Source organism: Metarhizium brunneum, chromosome 1 (genome assembly GCF_013426205.1).
Source record: "Metarhizium brunneum chromosome 1, complete sequence".
Lineage (NCBI taxonomy): Eukaryota > Fungi > Ascomycota > Sordariomycetes > Hypocreales > Clavicipitaceae > Metarhizium > Metarhizium brunneum.
The window spans coordinates 8,286,540-8,304,300 of record NC_089422.1 but is presented as its reverse complement, the minus strand read 5'-3'; the positions used below and the strand labels follow the sequence as shown (position 1 = coordinate 8,304,300).

At 52.0% G+C, this 17,761-nt stretch overlaps 9 protein-coding genes across 9 annotated transcripts; 4 read left to right on the top strand and 5 right to left on the bottom strand.

The window, feature by feature from the left end:
• Positions 1 to 474: 474 nt before the first annotated feature.
• Positions 475 to 2,387, bottom strand: pho-5_0 (Repressible high-affinity phosphate permease; the record flags this gene model as incomplete). Its single annotated transcript, XM_014692566.1, has 4 exons — positions 475 to 821; positions 897 to 1,481; positions 1,548 to 1,780; positions 1,849 to 2,387. The coding sequence occupies 4 exons, from the start codon at positions 2,385 to 2,387 to the stop codon at positions 475 to 477; spliced, it is 1,704 nt and encodes a 567-aa protein (XP_014548052.1).
• Positions 2,388 to 4,333: 1,946 nt separating this feature from the next.
• Positions 4,334 to 5,104, top strand: G6M90_00g025300 (uncharacterized protein; the record flags this gene model as incomplete). The annotated part of the gene is made up of 1 exon (XM_014692567.1): positions 4,334 to 5,104. The coding sequence occupies one exon, from the start codon at positions 4,334 to 4,336 to the stop codon at positions 5,102 to 5,104; it is 771 nt and encodes a 256-aa protein (XP_014548053.1).
• A 503-nt stretch (positions 5,105 to 5,607) lies between these two features.
• Positions 5,608 to 6,677, bottom strand: G6M90_00g025290 (uncharacterized protein; the record flags this gene model as incomplete). Its single annotated transcript, XM_014692568.1, has 3 exons — positions 5,608 to 6,104; positions 6,194 to 6,443; positions 6,513 to 6,677. 3 exons carry the CDS (start codon positions 6,675 to 6,677, stop codon positions 5,608 to 5,610), a joined length of 912 nt encoding a protein of 303 aa, XP_014548054.1.
• A 712-nt stretch (positions 6,678 to 7,389) lies between these two features.
• ZRT2_0 (Zinc-regulated transporter 2) lies at positions 7,390 to 8,869 on the bottom strand (the record flags this gene model as incomplete). The annotated part of the gene is made up of 2 exons (XM_014692569.1): positions 7,390 to 8,549; positions 8,638 to 8,869. The coding sequence occupies 2 exons, from the start codon at positions 8,867 to 8,869 to the stop codon at positions 7,390 to 7,392; spliced, it is 1,392 nt and encodes a 463-aa protein (XP_014548055.1).
• A 927-nt stretch (positions 8,870 to 9,796) lies between these two features.
• On the bottom strand, positions 9,797 to 11,761 carry sti1 (Heat shock protein sti1; the record flags this gene model as incomplete). Its single annotated transcript, XM_014692570.1, has 4 exons — positions 9,797 to 9,949; positions 10,016 to 11,226; positions 11,296 to 11,594; positions 11,691 to 11,761. 4 exons carry the CDS (start codon positions 11,759 to 11,761, stop codon positions 9,797 to 9,799), a joined length of 1,734 nt encoding a protein of 577 aa, XP_014548056.1.
• Positions 11,762 to 12,193: 432 nt separating this feature from the next.
• LYPA1 (Acyl-protein thioesterase 1) lies at positions 12,194 to 13,045 on the top strand (the record flags this gene model as incomplete). Its single annotated transcript, XM_014692571.1, has 1 exon — positions 12,194 to 13,045. The coding sequence occupies one exon, from the start codon at positions 12,194 to 12,196 to the stop codon at positions 13,043 to 13,045; it is 852 nt and encodes a 283-aa protein (XP_014548057.1).
• An 877-nt stretch (positions 13,046 to 13,922) lies between these two features.
• Positions 13,923 to 15,401, top strand: ethA_0 (FAD-containing monooxygenase EthA; the record flags this gene model as incomplete). The annotated part of the gene is made up of 1 exon (XM_014692572.1): positions 13,923 to 15,401. The coding sequence occupies one exon, from the start codon at positions 13,923 to 13,925 to the stop codon at positions 15,399 to 15,401; it is 1,479 nt and encodes a 492-aa protein (XP_014548058.1).
• Positions 15,402 to 15,464: 63 nt separating this feature from the next.
• Positions 15,465 to 16,936, bottom strand: G6M90_00g025240 (uncharacterized protein; the record flags this gene model as incomplete). The annotated part of the gene is made up of 2 exons (XM_014692573.1): positions 15,465 to 16,750; positions 16,828 to 16,936. 2 exons carry the CDS (start codon positions 16,934 to 16,936, stop codon positions 15,465 to 15,467), a joined length of 1,395 nt encoding a protein of 464 aa, XP_014548059.1.
• A 198-nt stretch (positions 16,937 to 17,134) lies between these two features.
• On the top strand, positions 17,135 to 17,626 carry smg1 (Small nuclear ribonucleoprotein G; the record flags this gene model as incomplete). Its single annotated transcript, XM_066129952.1, has 4 exons — positions 17,135 to 17,164; positions 17,278 to 17,349; positions 17,411 to 17,485; positions 17,546 to 17,626. 4 exons carry the CDS (start codon positions 17,135 to 17,137, stop codon positions 17,624 to 17,626), a joined length of 258 nt encoding a protein of 85 aa, XP_065985596.1.
• Between the last annotated feature and the right edge of the window lie 135 nt (positions 17,627 to 17,761).

Genomic DNA, 17,761 nt, shown 5'->3' with positions numbered 1-17,761 from the left:
GGGTGGTGAAGTACAATGTGGTTGCTGCTTTAACCTGGCATATATGGAGCATTCGTCAAGCCGTAGAGAGGTGTATATACTCGTTGAGGTGAGAATTTGTACGGACGACTTCTGGGCTGCATTATAGCTACTTGGCCCCGGGAGGTGATACATTTATTGTCTACTGGATGATTCTTTGAGCTATTTTCTTTCTTTCAATTTTCTTTTTATAAATTTCATCACTATCATACTAGTACATATTTCAACAACCGTCTTATACAATGACTGTTTTCTATATATGGTATCTATAATAATGCCTCATGGCTGATGCACCCCCTCACGACGGTTCTTGTTCGTTCATACCACTTGTTACAGTAAGACTTAAAAGTAGACGGCCAACTCCCTCCAGCACAGATTAGTCCATTAGGTGCCGTTAACGAACATAGGATATAAATCCAATTTAAAAAACAATGGTTGAATTGGGTATGCTATCTGTTAGGAGGTCTTGACGGGCTCCTCCCCGTTGAGGTCGTGGGTACCATTGGAGCCACGGTCGGCGTGGGTGACAGCGTAGTCGTCCTCGCCGCAGAGCTCCTCGAGTGTCTTGCGAGCAGTTTCAGGAATGAGCAGTGTCGTGAAGCAACCGATCAACATGAAGAGAGCGTAAATCTCCAAGACGTGGTCCATCCAATTTTGGCCATTGTGCGTCTTCAGAGTAGAAATGGCACCCTGGCCAATGATGGAACCAACCTTGCCAGAGGCGGCAGATATACCGTGGGAAGTAGAACGGTATCGGGTTGGGAATACTTCGCCGGGAACAATGAAGGTCGTGGTGTTGGGGCCTGGCAAAATGTTAGTAATCTAAGATATTCTTGTTCTTCTAAAGCGTTAATTACGAGGCAAAGCATTCGACTTACCAAAGTTGAAGAAGAACTGAGCAAGGACATAAATAGCCAACAAGCCGTTGGAAGAGATGTGGTTGTAAGCAAAACCCATGACGACGAACAGAATGGTGAGGATGATGAAGCCACCAAGCTGGATAGTTTTGCGGCCAAGGGTGTCGATGGTGGCGACAGAGACCCAGTACCCTGGCACAGCACCAGCCAAAACAATAATCAAGTTACCAATAGCGGTATTGTACAGGAACTGGTACACGTTGGCGACGGACTTGCCGCTGGTGGCGAAACCAATGGTCTGGAGAATCTGAGCGTTGTTCAACGAGAGACCGTAGAAAGCGACATCGAGGCAGAACCAGGAACCAGCAGTCCCGAGCAGGAGAAGAAAGTTCTTGGGCTTGGCATAGTGGCGAGAAAAGTCACCCCAGCTGGCCTTGGGGACCTCGAGGTTGTCCTTGGCCTGCTGAGCCATGGTGGCGCGGGTGACCTCGTCAGGCTCGCCTTCATGCTTTCCGGTCATGTAAGCCTTGACATCGTCGCCGGCCTTTTCGACATCGCGAGCAACATCGAAGGTATAACGAGGGGTTTCTGGGATGGTGAGACGGACTATAAAAGTATTGGATTAGCTTCGTATCATGGGGCAGCGACGGCTTGTTTGCCAGGCTGACTCACAGTAAAGGGCAATGCAAGCAGGAACAGCACCAAAGCCGATCAGAGTACGCCACATCTTGTCAACAGCAACCTGACAGTCGCCAGTGCAATGCTGCTTGTCTTTGGCGCCCTCAAGAGAACCCTTGAAACCGAGGGTAACGAAAAGCATGACAAAGGCAGCGCAAAGCTGGCCAAGACCCTGCATGGCAAACACAGCAGCCATCATGGCGCCTCTCCACTTGGTGGTAGCGAATCTAGGTGATTGGATTAGCTGCGTTAAGAACTTGCGAGAACTCGTCTGTGTCGCATTGGGGGAACCTACTCGGAAGTGATAATGGAGGACAGAGGGTAATCACCACCAATGCCAATGCCCATGATCACGCGCCAGAAAATGATGAGACCAATGATGTCACAAGCGGGAGAACCAGAGGTCAGAGCCTGGCCGATTGTAGCAAAGATAATGACGATAAGTTCGAGACCATACATCTTCTTACGACCGACCAAGTCGGCCAACATACCGAAACCAAGCTGGCCAACAACAGTTCCGGCAGAGGTAGCCAGCTTGATGGCGTTATCAGAGCTGGTAGGCATAGCTCCGACGCCAGGGTAGTAGACTATTCCCAACATGGTGGTCAAGAGAGAGGCCGTGAAGATGTCGTAGGAATCGGTGAAGAAACCAACACCGGCGACAACACAAGCACGGACATGGTACCAGCCGAAAGGGGCCTTGTCGACCTCGGCGAGGGCGAGACGACGACGCTCGTTGAGATCGGAGACGTGTAAAAAGTCATTGTGGAAGTTGTGGTAGGCACTGTTACCTCCAGACGTCTTGGCGACAACTGATGGCCCGTTTCTAGACATGATGGCCTCGTAGCTGTCGAAACGATTGCTGTACCGGGAAGGAGACGAACTCGTCTCAATAGGATATAAGTCCACTCGTTTGTAATGAAACAAGGCAGAGTAGAGCTATATGAGTTCTTGCCGAGGAAAGAATAGAAGCTTGGCACAGGACAGGCGAAGAGGAGAAAAGGGAAAGGGATGGGCATCAGCCACCAGGGCAGCTTATATTCAGACTACACTTTGAATGCGGCATCAAAAATGACTTTTCGACTAGTAATCTCGAACCGCGACATCCACTTGCTAAGAGCACATGGGTAGGCTCGGTGGACGAAAATCGCAGTTCCATGTCAGCATCCTTGTTGTTGACTCGCCGCGGAACAGCCTCGGACGAATGCGTAGGATGATGCACTTGGTACTTCGTAATAGGGTTTTTTCTCTCTTGTTTCCCACTCTCACTCGCCTGTGGAACGCCTCTCAACATCAACCAACAACCATTGAGGATGCTCGGTCGGGGTGGACGTGCCTGGGTTAGGCCTCGCGTGATGAGTCGAAATGGTGCTTCGGTATCGACCACTTATACGGGATGTCGTTGGATGCGGGCCAATCAGAGAGCGGGACTGAAACACGTTCTCACGCATCGCCAAGTTACTTGGCGATGGCTTGGCGATTGGCCCCGGGGAGGCGTTCCTAATCGGTTTGGCCCAGGGAGTACTGGCATAGTTGTGGTCGTCGTTTGCACCTGGGGGCTGAAGCCACTTTTGCGTGGTGTCTGGGAACTGGGTACTAATTGATGGTCGATGAAGATGGGGGATGAGCTGGGGTCATGGGAAAAGTTGCCGGCTTGGCACTTGGCATGACATTTGTGGCGATTCCGAATTGGGCGACCGAAGATCAAGGACGGCGGTTTCTCGCCAACGGCTCTGTTGGACGAGAAAAAGCCTGATGACCAAATTGATGATTTCGCAAAAGCTGTCTGCCTGAAATTATCCAGGCAGTGCGACATGTTTCCATAGCCCGGTCAAGGTTGAGACACGGGAACCAAGAATAGATCAAGCTCAGCCTGGCTACCGGGAGGAACGTTTGCGCCATCGAAGCAGAGACGACGAGACGATGAGCCGCTGGATGGCCCGTATGTACAAGAGGTCTGAATTGGATTGAACTGTACGGAGTAACAAGAACAAGTCTATTTCTGTGCTTACCTTGGCCCCTCGACCAGTTTAGTCCACTAGCTTCGGCCAGTCGGTCGCGCTTGCCAGGGTCGCCCACAGAAGGTGCAGATGGAGCCTCCTTCCTTCCTACATACATGCAGCTGTGCGGAAGCGCGGAAGTACCTTGTGGCTTTAACCTGGCTGGCGCACGTGTGGGTTCTTGCGCTAAAAACACCAACACCATGATTTCAACGGATCCAGAACGTGCCACGATCTTCTGCCTTCTGCGTCTCTTGCCGCAAGCCCGCAGACACATGCTCAGTTCTCTAGAAACCAATCACAGCAGCCGCATTGCCATCATTTGGCCGTTATTCCCATCCATCCTAGTCTCGGTCGCAAAGCTGATAAACTGTCTCCATTGTCACCCCAGGCTAGCAACACCCATCTCTTACGCCACCAGACATCCTCTCCACTGCTTCTGTTGCTTTTGAGCGACTGTTGCCCTGTCTTCCCGCCCACGTGCATCGGCCTGCCATTCTCAGGGTCCTTAGCTGGTAAGCTCCCACGCGATATATTTCCTGCACTAGCCTCACATTGCATTGCATGGCAAGCCGATCTATCCGAGAAGTCACTCGGCCTGTTGCATTTGACATGGTTCAAGTTTTAAATTTTTTTTTCTGTATTCTTTTTTACAGAACAGTGTTTACCACAGTTCAGCTATTCCTCCATCTGGACGTGATGTCCATTGATGTGTGCCTTGCTGTCTGTGCGGTTCTTATCTAACGTCTTATTTTGGTGTCAATCAAGATGTCCTCCACCATGGCGGTTCAAACGCCTGCGAAACCATCAATTGCAGCAAATGGCGCCAGCAATCACGATGGACTTCCTTCCTTGACCTTTAGTGTCGTCACCAAGGAGGTCGAGAAGCAAGATGCAATGAGACTAGTCGCCGACAGTATTGCACAGCAGCGACAAACTGCTTCCTTCTCCGTCATCGTTCATCCGGCATGTTTCGTGGGCTTGGTGGCAGCTTGCACCGCCATTTACCGGCAAAATGCGCACCGCGACTTCGGAACTGCGCTCGTCATGGTTTGCGGGCTTGTAATTGCCTACCTGGCGGGCGTACGGCTCCTGACGGCAAATTATATTCGAATCGCCGAGAGCTTGAAGTGGAAAGAATGGATCACCAGTCCGGAAGGCAAGGAGGACTACGTTCTTGCTGCACGGTATGGCGACGAACTTATTGCGACTACCGTCTTACGGCTGGTGGCCCCAGCTGGATCAACCAAGAAGACGAGATTATCCTCGGTCAAGGGTGGCAGCGGAGTTATCCGTGCCTGGACTACCAAGTACAGATATCGCAACAAGGGCATTGGAGGGGACATGCTGCGCCTTGCTGTCTTGACGACCCGAAGCAAATGCGGCGACAATGCACAAGTGACATTTGACCCAGACCACGCGAACAGCGCCCGTCCCCTTCATGACATGTTCAACCGACCCTTCATCAAGCGGGAGGAGAGAGCAAAGAAGGCGTTGGCTCATGCACTAGAAGCCTGCGATCGGGGAGAGAGCAGTTTCCAGATGGAGTAATGTTTCAAATTATGCGAGAGTCTGAGTTGGATAGCTTGAACTGATGAAACTGTGATGGAGACAAGTATAAACATATAAACGGTCATGTGGGCTTAAAACAACTTTTTAATGAGATACCCGATGAAAAATCAGCCACTTATCCTTGAGTACTACCGTTGATATTTATCTATCATGACTCTTAATCATGCGTGCTATCGTGTTTCTCCAAGTCAACGATGCATTGCACGCCTCTTCATTTTCGGCCAGTCGTAAACATGATTCATAACTAGGTTCTTCATCATTCTACTACCCAAATCCGCAGCATTTGCATGTCCTTCTGACATGACCATATTCAAGTTAGAGCAAACAAAATCTCACCAACCGGACTCATCATACAAAACCAAGGCAGTGAAAACAAATACATACCTGATCCCAAAATATCCACAACAACCTCGCGTTCACACCACCCCATCCCCCCTATATACTAGTATATACACCCCGCCCCAAACACCAAACACACCGCCCTACAACTCAGATCTCTCCTTCTCCCTCTCCTTCTCCTCTCTCAAGGCCTTCAAAGCAAACAGCTCCCTCGGCCGCCCGGCAGCATCGCAGCTCGAAAACCTCCAGCGCGGGCCGTGCCTCATCCCCACCAGATTCACCATACTCCACCGAACGGCCTCGGGCATGCGCGGCCAGTTCCTCCACACGCCGCCCTCAAACGTCCGGTCCGTGTTGAGCAGGAAGAACGGCAGCACGTCGACGTACCCGGCCTTTGTGACGGTGTTCTTCCCCCACGCCTTGAGCATGTCGCCCGCCAGCGCGCCCCGGAGAGACTCCCGCGCCGGCGCGTTCTCGTGCGCCGCCATGGCCGCCATGACGGCCACCTCATTGTGCAGGTGCGCCGAGAGGTCCGCCGCAAACGAGTCCATGACCCCGCGGAGGGCCCCGGCGTCATACGCCGTCGCGTCGGTGGTGTTGAGGAGTGCCTGGAAGGCAGCGAGCCCCGGCAGGAAGGATTCTGCGAAAAAAACAAGGAATCAGCGTCAGCATGGTATGTGCCCTGCGTGCAACAACAAAACATGGGCGTCTCTCGCGAGTAGTGAGTACCGTGCTCCTGCGTCATGTTGCCCCAGATCCCGTCGTCCCTGAGTATCCCGGCCATGTCCGGGAACAGCTTGTCCTCCTCGTCGTCGTGGTGCGACACCAGGAACTTGTGCCACGTCAGGGCGTACGCCGCAAAGTCGGGCACGTCGTCGCCCCGGACGTGCGGCGCCTGCAGGTAGATGGAGTTGTAGCCGCGGACGATGGCGTTGTGCAGGAGCGCCATGTGCGTGGCCGCCGTGGTGAAGAGGTCGTTCTGGCAAAACGGCCGCGTCTCCTGTCAGCCACCTCCGTCTCAACTCACTAGACTGGCGGGGAAACAAACCTTTTGGTGCAGCGTCCACGGAGTATCGACTAGCTTCAGTGGTCCATCTGCCCAGGCGCCGGCTGGCGGTGCTCCGCGGTCGTGGAAATACGGCGACCGGCGAGAGAACAGGTTCGCGCCGAGGAAGACGTAGAATACTAGTGCGATGAATCCGGCCGACCACATCTCGGGCAAGGGCAGGAGAAACACACTTCACACTTCAGTCACGGCAGTCTGAAGCCCTGCGAGTGCAGAATGAGTTTCGAAAAAGAGTGAGTGTGAGGATGAAGCTTCATCCTGGGTTGTGCAGATAAGGTCTCGAGAGTCGGCCGATGTTTAGCTAATAGGGGACTTGTGATTGGTGCTTGCCCCGGATCGGAGGGATCTGGTGGTTCGGTAGTGGGTTGATCAGTCTGGGGTTGAGCCGCTGTCCGTAGTAGTAGTACTAGTATTACGGTTCAAGTTTAATTAACACTAAAATTGCCGATTAGACCGGGCACCGGGGTTAGTAGCGATGCAATGACCGGTGCTGATTTGAATTGTGCCAATGTTGAGTCTATACGCGGTGGAGCGTATATTCCCCGTTACAGCGGTTGTCAAAATGATATACCCTGTTAACAATCAGCCCGGCGTGTGTCTTGTTCCCATGGCTACGAATCAATAGAAATAGTCCAAGTAGAAGACTTATTCGATTAAAGTAAGCGACATAAACCAAATGCATTATGCTGTTCCATAGCATTCCGTGTATGCATGCATCTACCACACTTTTGTAAACCCCATCAGACCCCGTCGCTAATCTGTATAAACGCCAGCTAGGGCCAAAAAAACATACGAATGCAAATGTGTTTTCTATCTTGCTGAACAATCCACTTGATAAATATCCTGGACTTGGCACCAACTATGCAAATGCACCCACAATGGCCATCAGCAGAGAACCGGCAACCACAGCTAGATACGCCTGAAGACGCTTCTTGCCCTTCAGAACGCGATAGCTCTTCTCTGTCAAGAAATCTTCTGCCAGGAGCTGTACCAGGCCCGCATATAACAGGAGCCCCGACGAGATAGCATTCATAAATCCCACCACCAAAAGGCCGCCCATGGACGCAGGGTCATACATCTTGTGGACAATCAGACCAATCGCCTGACCAATGGGAGTTGTGAAGCCATAAGCTAAGACCATGAGCCACGGCCGGATTGAATTCTTGGGAAATGGTACCGCGGCAATGCGGCTGCCTAGAGCAAGACCCTCAAAAGACTGGTGGAAGCTGATGGCGATTAAGAAGACGACAAATGCTGGTCCCGTGGCTACAGAAATCGCCATTCCAATAAAAACGCTGTGAAATAGAATACCAGCTTCAAGTAGAAGGCACTGCAGAAGTTGTCGTCTCGTCTCTTCCGGTGACGACGGATGTAGAGTCGGTTCCGAGGGGTCCGTCCGAGTCCCAGGCTTTGTTAACGAGGCATATGCACCATTGTGATTGTGATTGACGGGAGCAGGGTCCAGTTCATCCATGTCGAGTTCCAAGTCGGAATCGCCTTCATTGAACTCGTTTTCTGCGGATGCGCGTCGGTGTATGGTTGCGGTAGGCGTGGATTCGGGCACTGGCGACACCCCGGCCACAAGGCCCTGCGCAGCCTCCGTGTCGTCACCCAAGGAGATATCCCGCGGTCTGTGATTTCTCGTCCGGCCCGCAGACATGCCCGGGTGATCATGAAGCGGTACATCTTGAAACTCGCCTCCGCCGTCGCTTTCGTCGCTATCAAAATAGTTGTGCGCGTGTGAATGCGAATGGCCGGCACCGCGAGCGGTCAAGTAGGATTCGACGCCGACAACCATGATAGCAGACACCATGGCCACGAAGCCAGGAAGTGGCGTATAGCCTTGGCTGAAGAAATAGGGCAAGCACGGATCGGTTAGAGATTCGAATGCCATCGGGAGCAGATGCACAAATGCCGTAGCGAGCAGCACTCCGGTCCCGACATGTTGGCAGTAGAAGATGATGGTCTTCTGTCGTTTCCCGGTTGTCGCGCGCCGTGATATTAATGGGAATCCGCAAGCTTTGGCACCGTCAGGTCAGTCACCGAAACTCCAAGCCTGGACGGGTGGATGTAGCTTGCAACTCCCGAGAACCCGGACTCATCATACCTAGTGTGCTCAGCGTCAAGATCAACAGCAACGCAAAGACGTGCGCCGCAGTATCATACCACCCAGTTTCCTTGCTACCGCAAGCTGGTCTCTCGCCGTCTTCTTTGCGTCGTTGGAGCTCTGCGAGTAGCAGCTTTGTGGAAATCGCTGACCATTGCGGATCTGGAGAGGGAACATGGTTAGTCTTGGGTTTGGAACCCGACGATGGTCGCACATTGAGCTCACCAGCCATTGTGTCGATGCCGATATGGTCGCCAGACTAACTACTGCGTTGCGGAACTGCAGCTCGTCTCATGGCGCATCGAGGGAACAAGAAATCGACAAAGGATGAGAAAGCTCAACTTGGGAGGCCAGGTGGACTGTACATTGTAGCGTCAGCACTGGAACTTCCATGTCTGCATAAAGTAAGTATGTACTCCGTACACCAGACCGTACTTGGATCCCCATTGTAAGCCAAGCGCAAGGGGCCAACTGGTTTGGCCTATTGTTCCAAGGGCAGTGCTTTAGTGTGGGGCTGCTCCGGACATGTCTGGTACATAGAGCGCGCCCAGCCCCCCTGGGGTGACTCAGGTACTACTGCACTGCCAACAGCCCCGCCCTGTGCTTGCTTTCGCATTGAGTGAGCAAGTTTCCGGGGGTGCTACTTGTTCACATGGGCACCTTGTTGGGCCGAACTGCTCAAGCTTGGTATCAATAATAGGCCACAGTCCACATACTGATCAATGCTAGTCATTTGTAGTCAAACAAGCCAAATATTGGCGACAGGTTGCTTGAATGACCAAGGTTCTGACGGATTGATCTTGGAAACACGCCGTCCCACATCAAAACTGCCTTGGGCCTGAATTACACGCCTGGTTGCGCAGGAATTTTACCATTCCCGCCGTCAATGGCAAAAAATTGTTGTTAGTCGACCTAAAACAACTTCATGGGGCGGCGGTAAGCCCAAAAAAGGCTGCAAGGCTGAGGCCTCGGACGGTGTGCTCATATGCGATTAAACAAGCCATCGTTTTCAGCGTCCAAATAGTCAGTTAACCAATTTTGACATAACACGGGGACATTGGCGAATCCGGGGTGAACATGAGTGAACTTTTTATCATTAACTTCATAAAGCATTCCGACACATGGTATCTTTACAAAAATCTCCAACACACACTCCGATTTATCGACCAACTCGAATAACACCAGCAGCCATGAGCTTCTGGATCTTTGACCGAACACCCGGGTTCTTCATGTGTTCCTGAAGTGCCATGGGGTTGGACTGAGCCTGCTGCAGGATGGACTGCATGACAGGATCTTGCATGATGCTCATGATCTAATTCCGAAATGTCAGCATGGCCAGAGAAATATCAAGGGGCCGGGGCTAGCTAGATAAACTTACATCTGGGTCCTTCATCAATCTCTCCCGAGTCTGCTCTTCAGTCTCGTTATCGCGGGCAGAGTACATGGCGTTCAGTGCCTTCTGCTGCTGTTGCTCGATTTCACGAGCATTGGCATTATTGTGGAACTCCTGGTCAACCTGGGTGGCATCAGTGCAGGCATCCACGCAGTCCGAGTACTTGCGCATGCCGAAGAAAGCCTGAGCCTTGCGAATGTATGCTCGGATGAACTTGGGGTCTTTCTTGATAGCCATGTTGCAGTCATCCACGGCACTAGGAAACTCAAACAACTTGACAAAGGCCGCAGCACGGTTGCTGTAGCCCCGAGCATCATCGGGGGCACGCTTGATCATCTCCGAGTACGCTTGGACAGCCCCAGGGAAGTCATTCTCTTTGAACTTCTTGTTACCCTCCTCACGAGCCTCCTCAGCCTTGACAGGGTCGATGTATGCATTCTTTTCAGCCTCAACCTTCGCTTTCTCCGCAGCCCGCAGCTTGTTCAAAACATCGGGTGTGCGGTGCTCAGTCAAGGATTTGCTGTAATTCTCAACAGCTTGGGCCATGTCGCCCTTCTTCTCGTAGGCAGAACCGATACGGGCATAGCTCTTCGCAATAAGTTTGTATTCGGCATAGACGGCGCGACCCTCCTCAACAGCCTTGGTGCAGGTTTCAATGCACTTGTCGTAGTCACCCTTTTCGAAGTAGGCAGCCCCCAGGTTGTTGAGGTAGGTGATATCCTGGAAGATGTCCCAGGCTTTAGAGTAGTGCTCAATGGCCTCGTCAAACTTGCGCTTCTTGTAGTTCTCGGTGCCTAGAAACTTTTCCTTGTCGGCCTCCTCCTTTTTCTTCTTCTTTTCCAGTGCCTCCTCATCGAGTTCCTCGGGCTCGGGTTCAGGTTCGGGGGCTTTGGCGGGCTCAGGCTTCTTGGGCTCGGGAGCATCGGGCATGTTTGTGTCACCTCGGGGATCCGTATCACGCACGTCCATATCGACTCCCATCAAGACACCGAGAACCTGGATCATTCTGGGGTCAGTGAAAAGATCCTGGGGATTTCCTGGATTCTGCTGCATCTGCTGCAGCTTGGCCATAAAGGAGGGATCTGCTAGAAACCCGCTGGTCTTGGGGTTTTTGGCAAGCTTCTGGATCAGATTCGGGTCTTTGAACATCTGTCCGAGGCCTCCGGTAGGGTCTGCTCCAAAACCACCAGCTCCGCCTAATAAACATCAAGTCAGTTGTGGTGCGGGGTACAAAGGTATATGCGTGCCATCATTTATTTGCGTACCTGCTTCATTTTGCATAGCCTTCTCGACAGAAGCCAAGCCACTCTTCAGCTGAGCATTGTTGGCATCTAGCTTCAGACCCTCGCTATAGGCATCGTTGGCCCCGAGCAAGTCGCCCTTTCCATGAAGAGCTGCACCCTTTCGGCCCCAGCCCTTGGCCCAGTCAGGCTTAATCTGGGTAGTTTTCTCGGCATCGGCCAACGCATTGTCCCAGTCCTTTTGGGATGCGTAGGCAGCAGATCGGTTGCTGTACAGGATGTGGTTCTCGGGTTGGAGGGCAATGGCCTGGGTGAACTTGTCTCTGCAGTAGCACAAAACGGGTTAGCTTTAATTGCTGGCAAATCTTTACCGTACAGCAATACGATGAGCAATATTGGGGGCTATGGTTAGTACATACACAGCGTCATCAAAGTTCTTTTCGGCAATGGCCTTGTTGCCAAGAGCTTTGAGCTCGTCTGCGGAAGCCATGGTATGATGTGTTGGGAAAGCGCAACTTTCGTTAGAGAAGGGATTCTGGTTTTTGAAGAGTCAATAAATTCTACCCAGCTCTCGGAATAGTGGTTTGTTAAAGAACAAAGTTGACAATCGAGGTTGTTGGCGCCGCTGTGGGGAACAGTCAATAGAAAATCATGGAACAGCTCAGCCCACGCCCAACAGCCAGCCTTCGCAGCCTTCTAGCTGTTTCGATGGCGGGCCGCAGCCTAACGGCCCAATTGGCCACCAGTTGATAGCTGGTGTGGGGCTGCAGAGACGAGCTCAAGGTTCAAATGTTCCGGAGGAGCAATTGTGGTCAGCTGGTCAGCTGGTGCTACCAGCATCAATGATCTCAGACGGGACAGGAGTATCACCGTGCATGTAACCTTTGACCGGACATGTCCATATTCCAAACAGAATCATAAGATGAGCAAAGATGATACAATCGCCAACCCGCAATTTGGACCTGTTCATATTATCAACCCTCAATCCAGACACACCCGAACGGCCATAGTTCTCCACGGACGAGGCAGCAATGGTCAGGAGTTTGCCGACGAGTTCTTCTCATCTCACCTATCTGGCCACAAGCCCCTAGCCTCGGCGCTGCCTGGATGGCGCTGGGTGTTTCCTTCATCCCCATCTCTCTGGAGTACTACCTTTCAAGAATCAATACCGGCTTGGTTTGAGGCTCGGTCGTTGACTGACACCACTGCCCGACAAGATCTACAAACTAACGGCATTGCAGCATCAGTGAGACATATTCAGGTCCTTATAAATGAAGAGGTTGCGAGGCTCGACGGGAATGCGAGCCACGTGCTCCTTGGGGGTATTAGCCAAGGTGCCGCAGTTGGCATATGGACGCTACTCTGCCCAGGCCCTGCACGAGGAATTGGGGCATTCTTTGGCTCCAGCACCTGGCTTCCGTTTGCTGCGAATATAGAACGAGCACTATTGCAGGCTACGGCTGATGCGAGCACAGAGCCAACACCGGGAGAAGACGAATCTGACGCCTTTGTTAGGGGCATGATGACACTTGGCGGACAGCCACAAGGCGAAGCCTCCGCCATGAAGATTCTCCTGGGACACGGTGATGATGACGCATATGTTGACATTACCCTTGGACGGCAAGCTAGGAATGTGCTTTCAAAGGCCGGTTTTATAGTCGAGTGGAAGGAGTACTCTGGCGCTGAGGAAGAGGGTCATTGGTTCAAAGTGCCAGATCAGATGGATGATATTTATAAATTCATCAAAGAGAATTATCCCGACGAGGGAGAATGAGACCTTGGCGTAGCATGCCGGGCGAAACGCAAACAAGGTGCTGCATACTCTGTAGATCAGTATTGCACCCAGTATTGTAACTTTGTAAGTACACATGTGGAAGAAGGATGGCGAAGAGAGATACACCAGGTTTACTGTAGCGGCCTTTGTCGCAAGAGGTTCCTCCGCTTTTAGTAGTAAAAGAAGTTGCAACAACATCAAAAGTAAAGTTTCTGACTTCTGGCGCACTTGCATGTCATCATCTGCTCGGCAATATCCGATATTAAAAAGTACCTCGAGCCCCGCAAAATAAATAACTGCCCAAGTACCTGGGTAGTGGCTTGCTCAAGACATCAATGGATTGAGAATGCGGCACAAGGCACTGACTGTGGCCTCTCGAATACCAAACGAGAGTCTAATCCGCTCAATACTCCCATCACCCCAGCCTATAAGTTTATCTTTGTGCAAATACATTGTCAAATAGCATTTTGGCATTGTCAGCCGTGTCGTCAACTCTAACATGATCGATTTCCCCGCCACCTAAATTGTCCTCTATAAACGGGGACGGGATAATATGAAATATCCTCAGCTGGCAACCACGAATTTCGCGTCCCGACTCGCACGGGGGCATGCTGACACACAAACGACTACAACTGCCGAAATAATGTCTAGCCCTGGAAGCAATCGCAACTTGTGCAAAACAATGGCAGCAATTTGACCCATGGACAGTCATGGATCTAGTACTACGGACGTTAAATGTCCCGATTCGGAGTAGTTGGGTTTCAACTTTTAAACATAAAACCTCAATTATTATACCGCCCAGAATAACTGCCTGCGTTTCACTGTTTCCTTTTGACTTTTATGTCCCTCCCACCCGGCGTTCTCGCTGCCAGCAAAGATGCCAGAAATAGCAGAACGCCACGACATCATCATCTTGGGAGCCGGCCTCTCTGGCATAAACACTGCCCACGTCCTCCGCCAACAGCTGCCCCATCGTCGCTTCGCCATTCTCGAGGGCCGCTCCGTCATAGGCGGCACATGGAGTTTTTTCAAGTTCCCCGGCTTCAGGTCGGATTCGTACATGACCACCTTTGGATTTCGATGGCACCCCTGGCCACACGCGCACAAGATTGCTTCGTCCAAAGAAATCGTCGCATACATCGAGGACGCCGCCAGACAAGACGGCACGTACGACCAGATCCGGTTCGACCACCGCGTCGTCGATGCGGAATGGCGCGACGAGGACAGCTTTTGGCGACTGACCGTCGAGCACGCCGGAGAGGCCAAGGTCCTGGCGGCAAACTTCGTCATCGGGTGCACGGGGTACTATGCCTATGACCAGGCCATGCCAGCCGCGATCCCGGGCATCGAGAGCTTCTCGGGCACCGTGGCGCACCCGCAGTGGTGGCCGGAGGATTTGGACTGTTCCAACAAGCGTGTCGTGCTCATCGGCTCGGGCGCAACAGCGTACACTATTGTGCCGGCACTGGCTGATCAGGTCGCGCAGCTGACCATGGTCCAGAGGAGTCCCAGCTACGCGGCCGCGATTCCGAGGACGTCGTGGTTGGACACGCTGCTGCGGGCCATTCTGCCCATGGGTCTTGCGCACAAGATCTGCTGGTGGAAGGACATCGCCTATGAGATGTTCATCACGCAGTTCATGGTGCATTTCCCCGGTGTTGCCAGGTTCGCCCTGCGGCTCAACACAAAGGCCGCATTGCCCAAGGACTGCGACGTGGACATTCACTTCAAGCCGCGATATGAGCCCCTCCAGCAGCGGCTGTGTCTCTGCCCGGATGGCGATTTCTTCCGAGCCTTGCACCGGGCTAATGTCGAGCTTGTTACAGACGTCATTGACAAGGTCACGCCGGATGGCGTACTGCTGCAGTCGGGTCGCAAACTCGACGCTGACATAATTATCACCGCGACGGGGCTTTATTTCCAAATCATGAGCGGTATAGCTGCCAACGTTAATGGGGTTCGAATCGTCCCCGGTTCGCGTTACACCTGGCGAGGCACCATGCTCGAGTCTCTTCCCAACATGGGCTACGTTTTGGGATATGTGTTGCAGTCGTGGACACCCGGGGCGGAGGCAATTGCCAAGCTGCTTGTGCGTGTCATCAAGAGCATGGAAGACAAACAGGCTACCAAGGCCATGCCCGTGTTGGAGCACAGGAAAGACATGCCGAGGAAACTGGCGGTTGATTTGAACAGCAATTACTTTGTCAAGGCGGCTGACAGGATTCCCAAGGTTACGGGGGAGGACCCGTGGTATGGACGTACACACTGGATTCGCGACATGTGGAGCGTCTTGTTTGGAGATATTGACAAGGGGTTGGAGTTCAGCGGACTGAGAGAGGGCAAGAAGAGCTTGTAAAAATAGATTTTAGAGGCGGCTTGCACCAGGGGTATAGTCTATTAATTATGAGGAAAATAATGGTCACGACACTGCATCCAGTTCAGATTGATCCGGCCGTCTAGGCGTGGTTCCAAGACTGTCCAAGCCTCGTTCCCCAACCAACTCAATGTTTGGCCCTGCAGCACTGGCGGCATCGGCATCTATTTTCCCTTGAGCCATGGCTTCTTGATATTTTTTCCCGGTTTCGTCCAGCAGCGCCTGTACCTCTGTTTCCCGCTTCACGATATCCTCCCTCTCCTTCCTGAGTTGATCCAAATGAGCATTTTTCACCTTGAGATCATTTTCCATTTCCCTGAGTGTAGCTTGCAGCCTTGTCAAGCACTCTGACAAGCTTGGCAGTGGTGTAATCTTTGGAGGAATTTGAAGCAAATCTCCGGCTGGATTCTTTCTTGGCTTTTTCAAGCCATCGAGTCCTGCCTTGCTTTGTGATGCCTCATACGCCATTCTCCTTTCGGCATCGCTGTCTGAGGAATCGTCTGAGCTGTGACCTTCAGCAGCTGTGATCAATTCTGCCATTTGCTTCCTCTCTTTTTTCCTACGTTCCTTTTCGGCACGCTTGCCTAGCGAGAGACCGCCGTCCTCGACGTAATCATCGAATCCTTCTCCCAGGTCTTCATCGTCTGCGAGTAATCGGCCGTCATCCTTCTTCTTGCGCCCAAAGGCATCCGTGTCGTCGTCTTCAACCGACAAGAAGCCTTGCTCTTGAGCCAGTCTGGCGCGACGTTCCTTTCTTTCGCGTATCTCAGCCTCTGAAAGTATCTGCGTGCCTTGTTTCGGCGACGAGGCTCCTGGGTATTCGACCACCAAAGCTCCGTCAAGTTCGGATGGATCTAGTTCCATCTCGTCGGCATCGCTAATGTGCAAGTTGGAAATATCCTGCGGTGTGCTTGGCGTCGAAGACTGTAGCTCATCTAAATATTCCTTGCTGTATCTTGGCCGATCCTCTTCTTCCTCTTGTGTAGATCTTGTTGGCAGTGTTCGTACAGCAATACCGCGTCTCACAGCGCTGTTTTCAAGCGCTCTCTGTCCCAGCGGCACTTGCTTTGGCGTAGCTAAATCCTCAGACTCGCCACTTTCGGGACCACCGCCAAATGACAGTCTAGTCTTAGGACCCTTCTTCTTTTGTTTTCCGGCGCCGGGTCGATTTGGTCGTACGACGACCGGCCCATCGTCCTCTGCATCTTCGTTGCCTGTGCTTCCGGTTGCGGCTGAGGTGTCTCCTTCTCCTGGATTAAAAGTTTTTCGCAACCCCGACTGTCTGAACGGTTTGCGCCCGGATTTTGAGCCAAATAAAGGCTTATGTACATCTGTCCATACATGGTTAGCCTTGAGATATCATCAGCAAAAAAAAAAAAGAGTCGCACGACGGGGGAGGGTCCCTCACCTTCTTTGGAGCCAGCGGCATCTAAGCCTGATGACGAGCTGCCGTCTGATCCCTCCTCGTCATCGACTTTGATCACTCTAGCCTTGCGCTTGGCCGCGAAGGAACTCATCATGCAATCATTTTTAGGTGGTTATTGTGTCCAGAAATCGAATCACGTTGTCGCAAAGATCAAAAGCCCATGACGCAGGCAACAGTTATCTTATCATCACGTGACACATTGTATGCCTGTTGTTCTAGTAGTGGGCAATCGCGATGCATCAAAGAGCTTTCAACAGCATCTTATGCCCAGATTATTTCATAGCTCAAGATGGCGCCCGCGCAACCTGAGCTCAAAAAGGTATGTGGATTTTGCCGCAAGACTGTCGCCGTTTATGCTTTGGTCGAATACCGGTTGCCTCTCCGACATGGGAGTCTACACACAAGATCGAATCCAAGTTGACATATTCCCAGTATCTCGAGAAGAGACTATTCGTACAGCTGAACGGTAGTCGCAAGGTCATTGGAGTCTTGCGCGGATACGATGTAATATTCCCTTGAACCCTACGTCGCACGCCCCTATTGGATCCTGCTAATCACACCGAAGGTGTTCTTGAACATTGTCCTCGACGAGGCGGTGGAAGAGAAAGAGGGTGGAGATAAAGTCAAGCTTGGCATGGTTGTAGGTTGACGTTATAAGCAACTCTCTGTTCATAGGATGTAAAACTGACTTCATGATCAGGTTATTCGAGGAAACTCAGTCGTCATGATGGAGGCCCTAGACAGAATCGGCGGCGACGACCGACAGCATCATCATCGATGATTCAATACTGGATGCAAAAATGCAAGTTGACTATAAAAACAAGTTTGGCGTTCTCGGATGATAATGGTGACGTGGAATTGGGAGGTTTTTGCGCAGGAATAAGTTTTTCTCTCTGGCTCTTAATCATAGACAAAT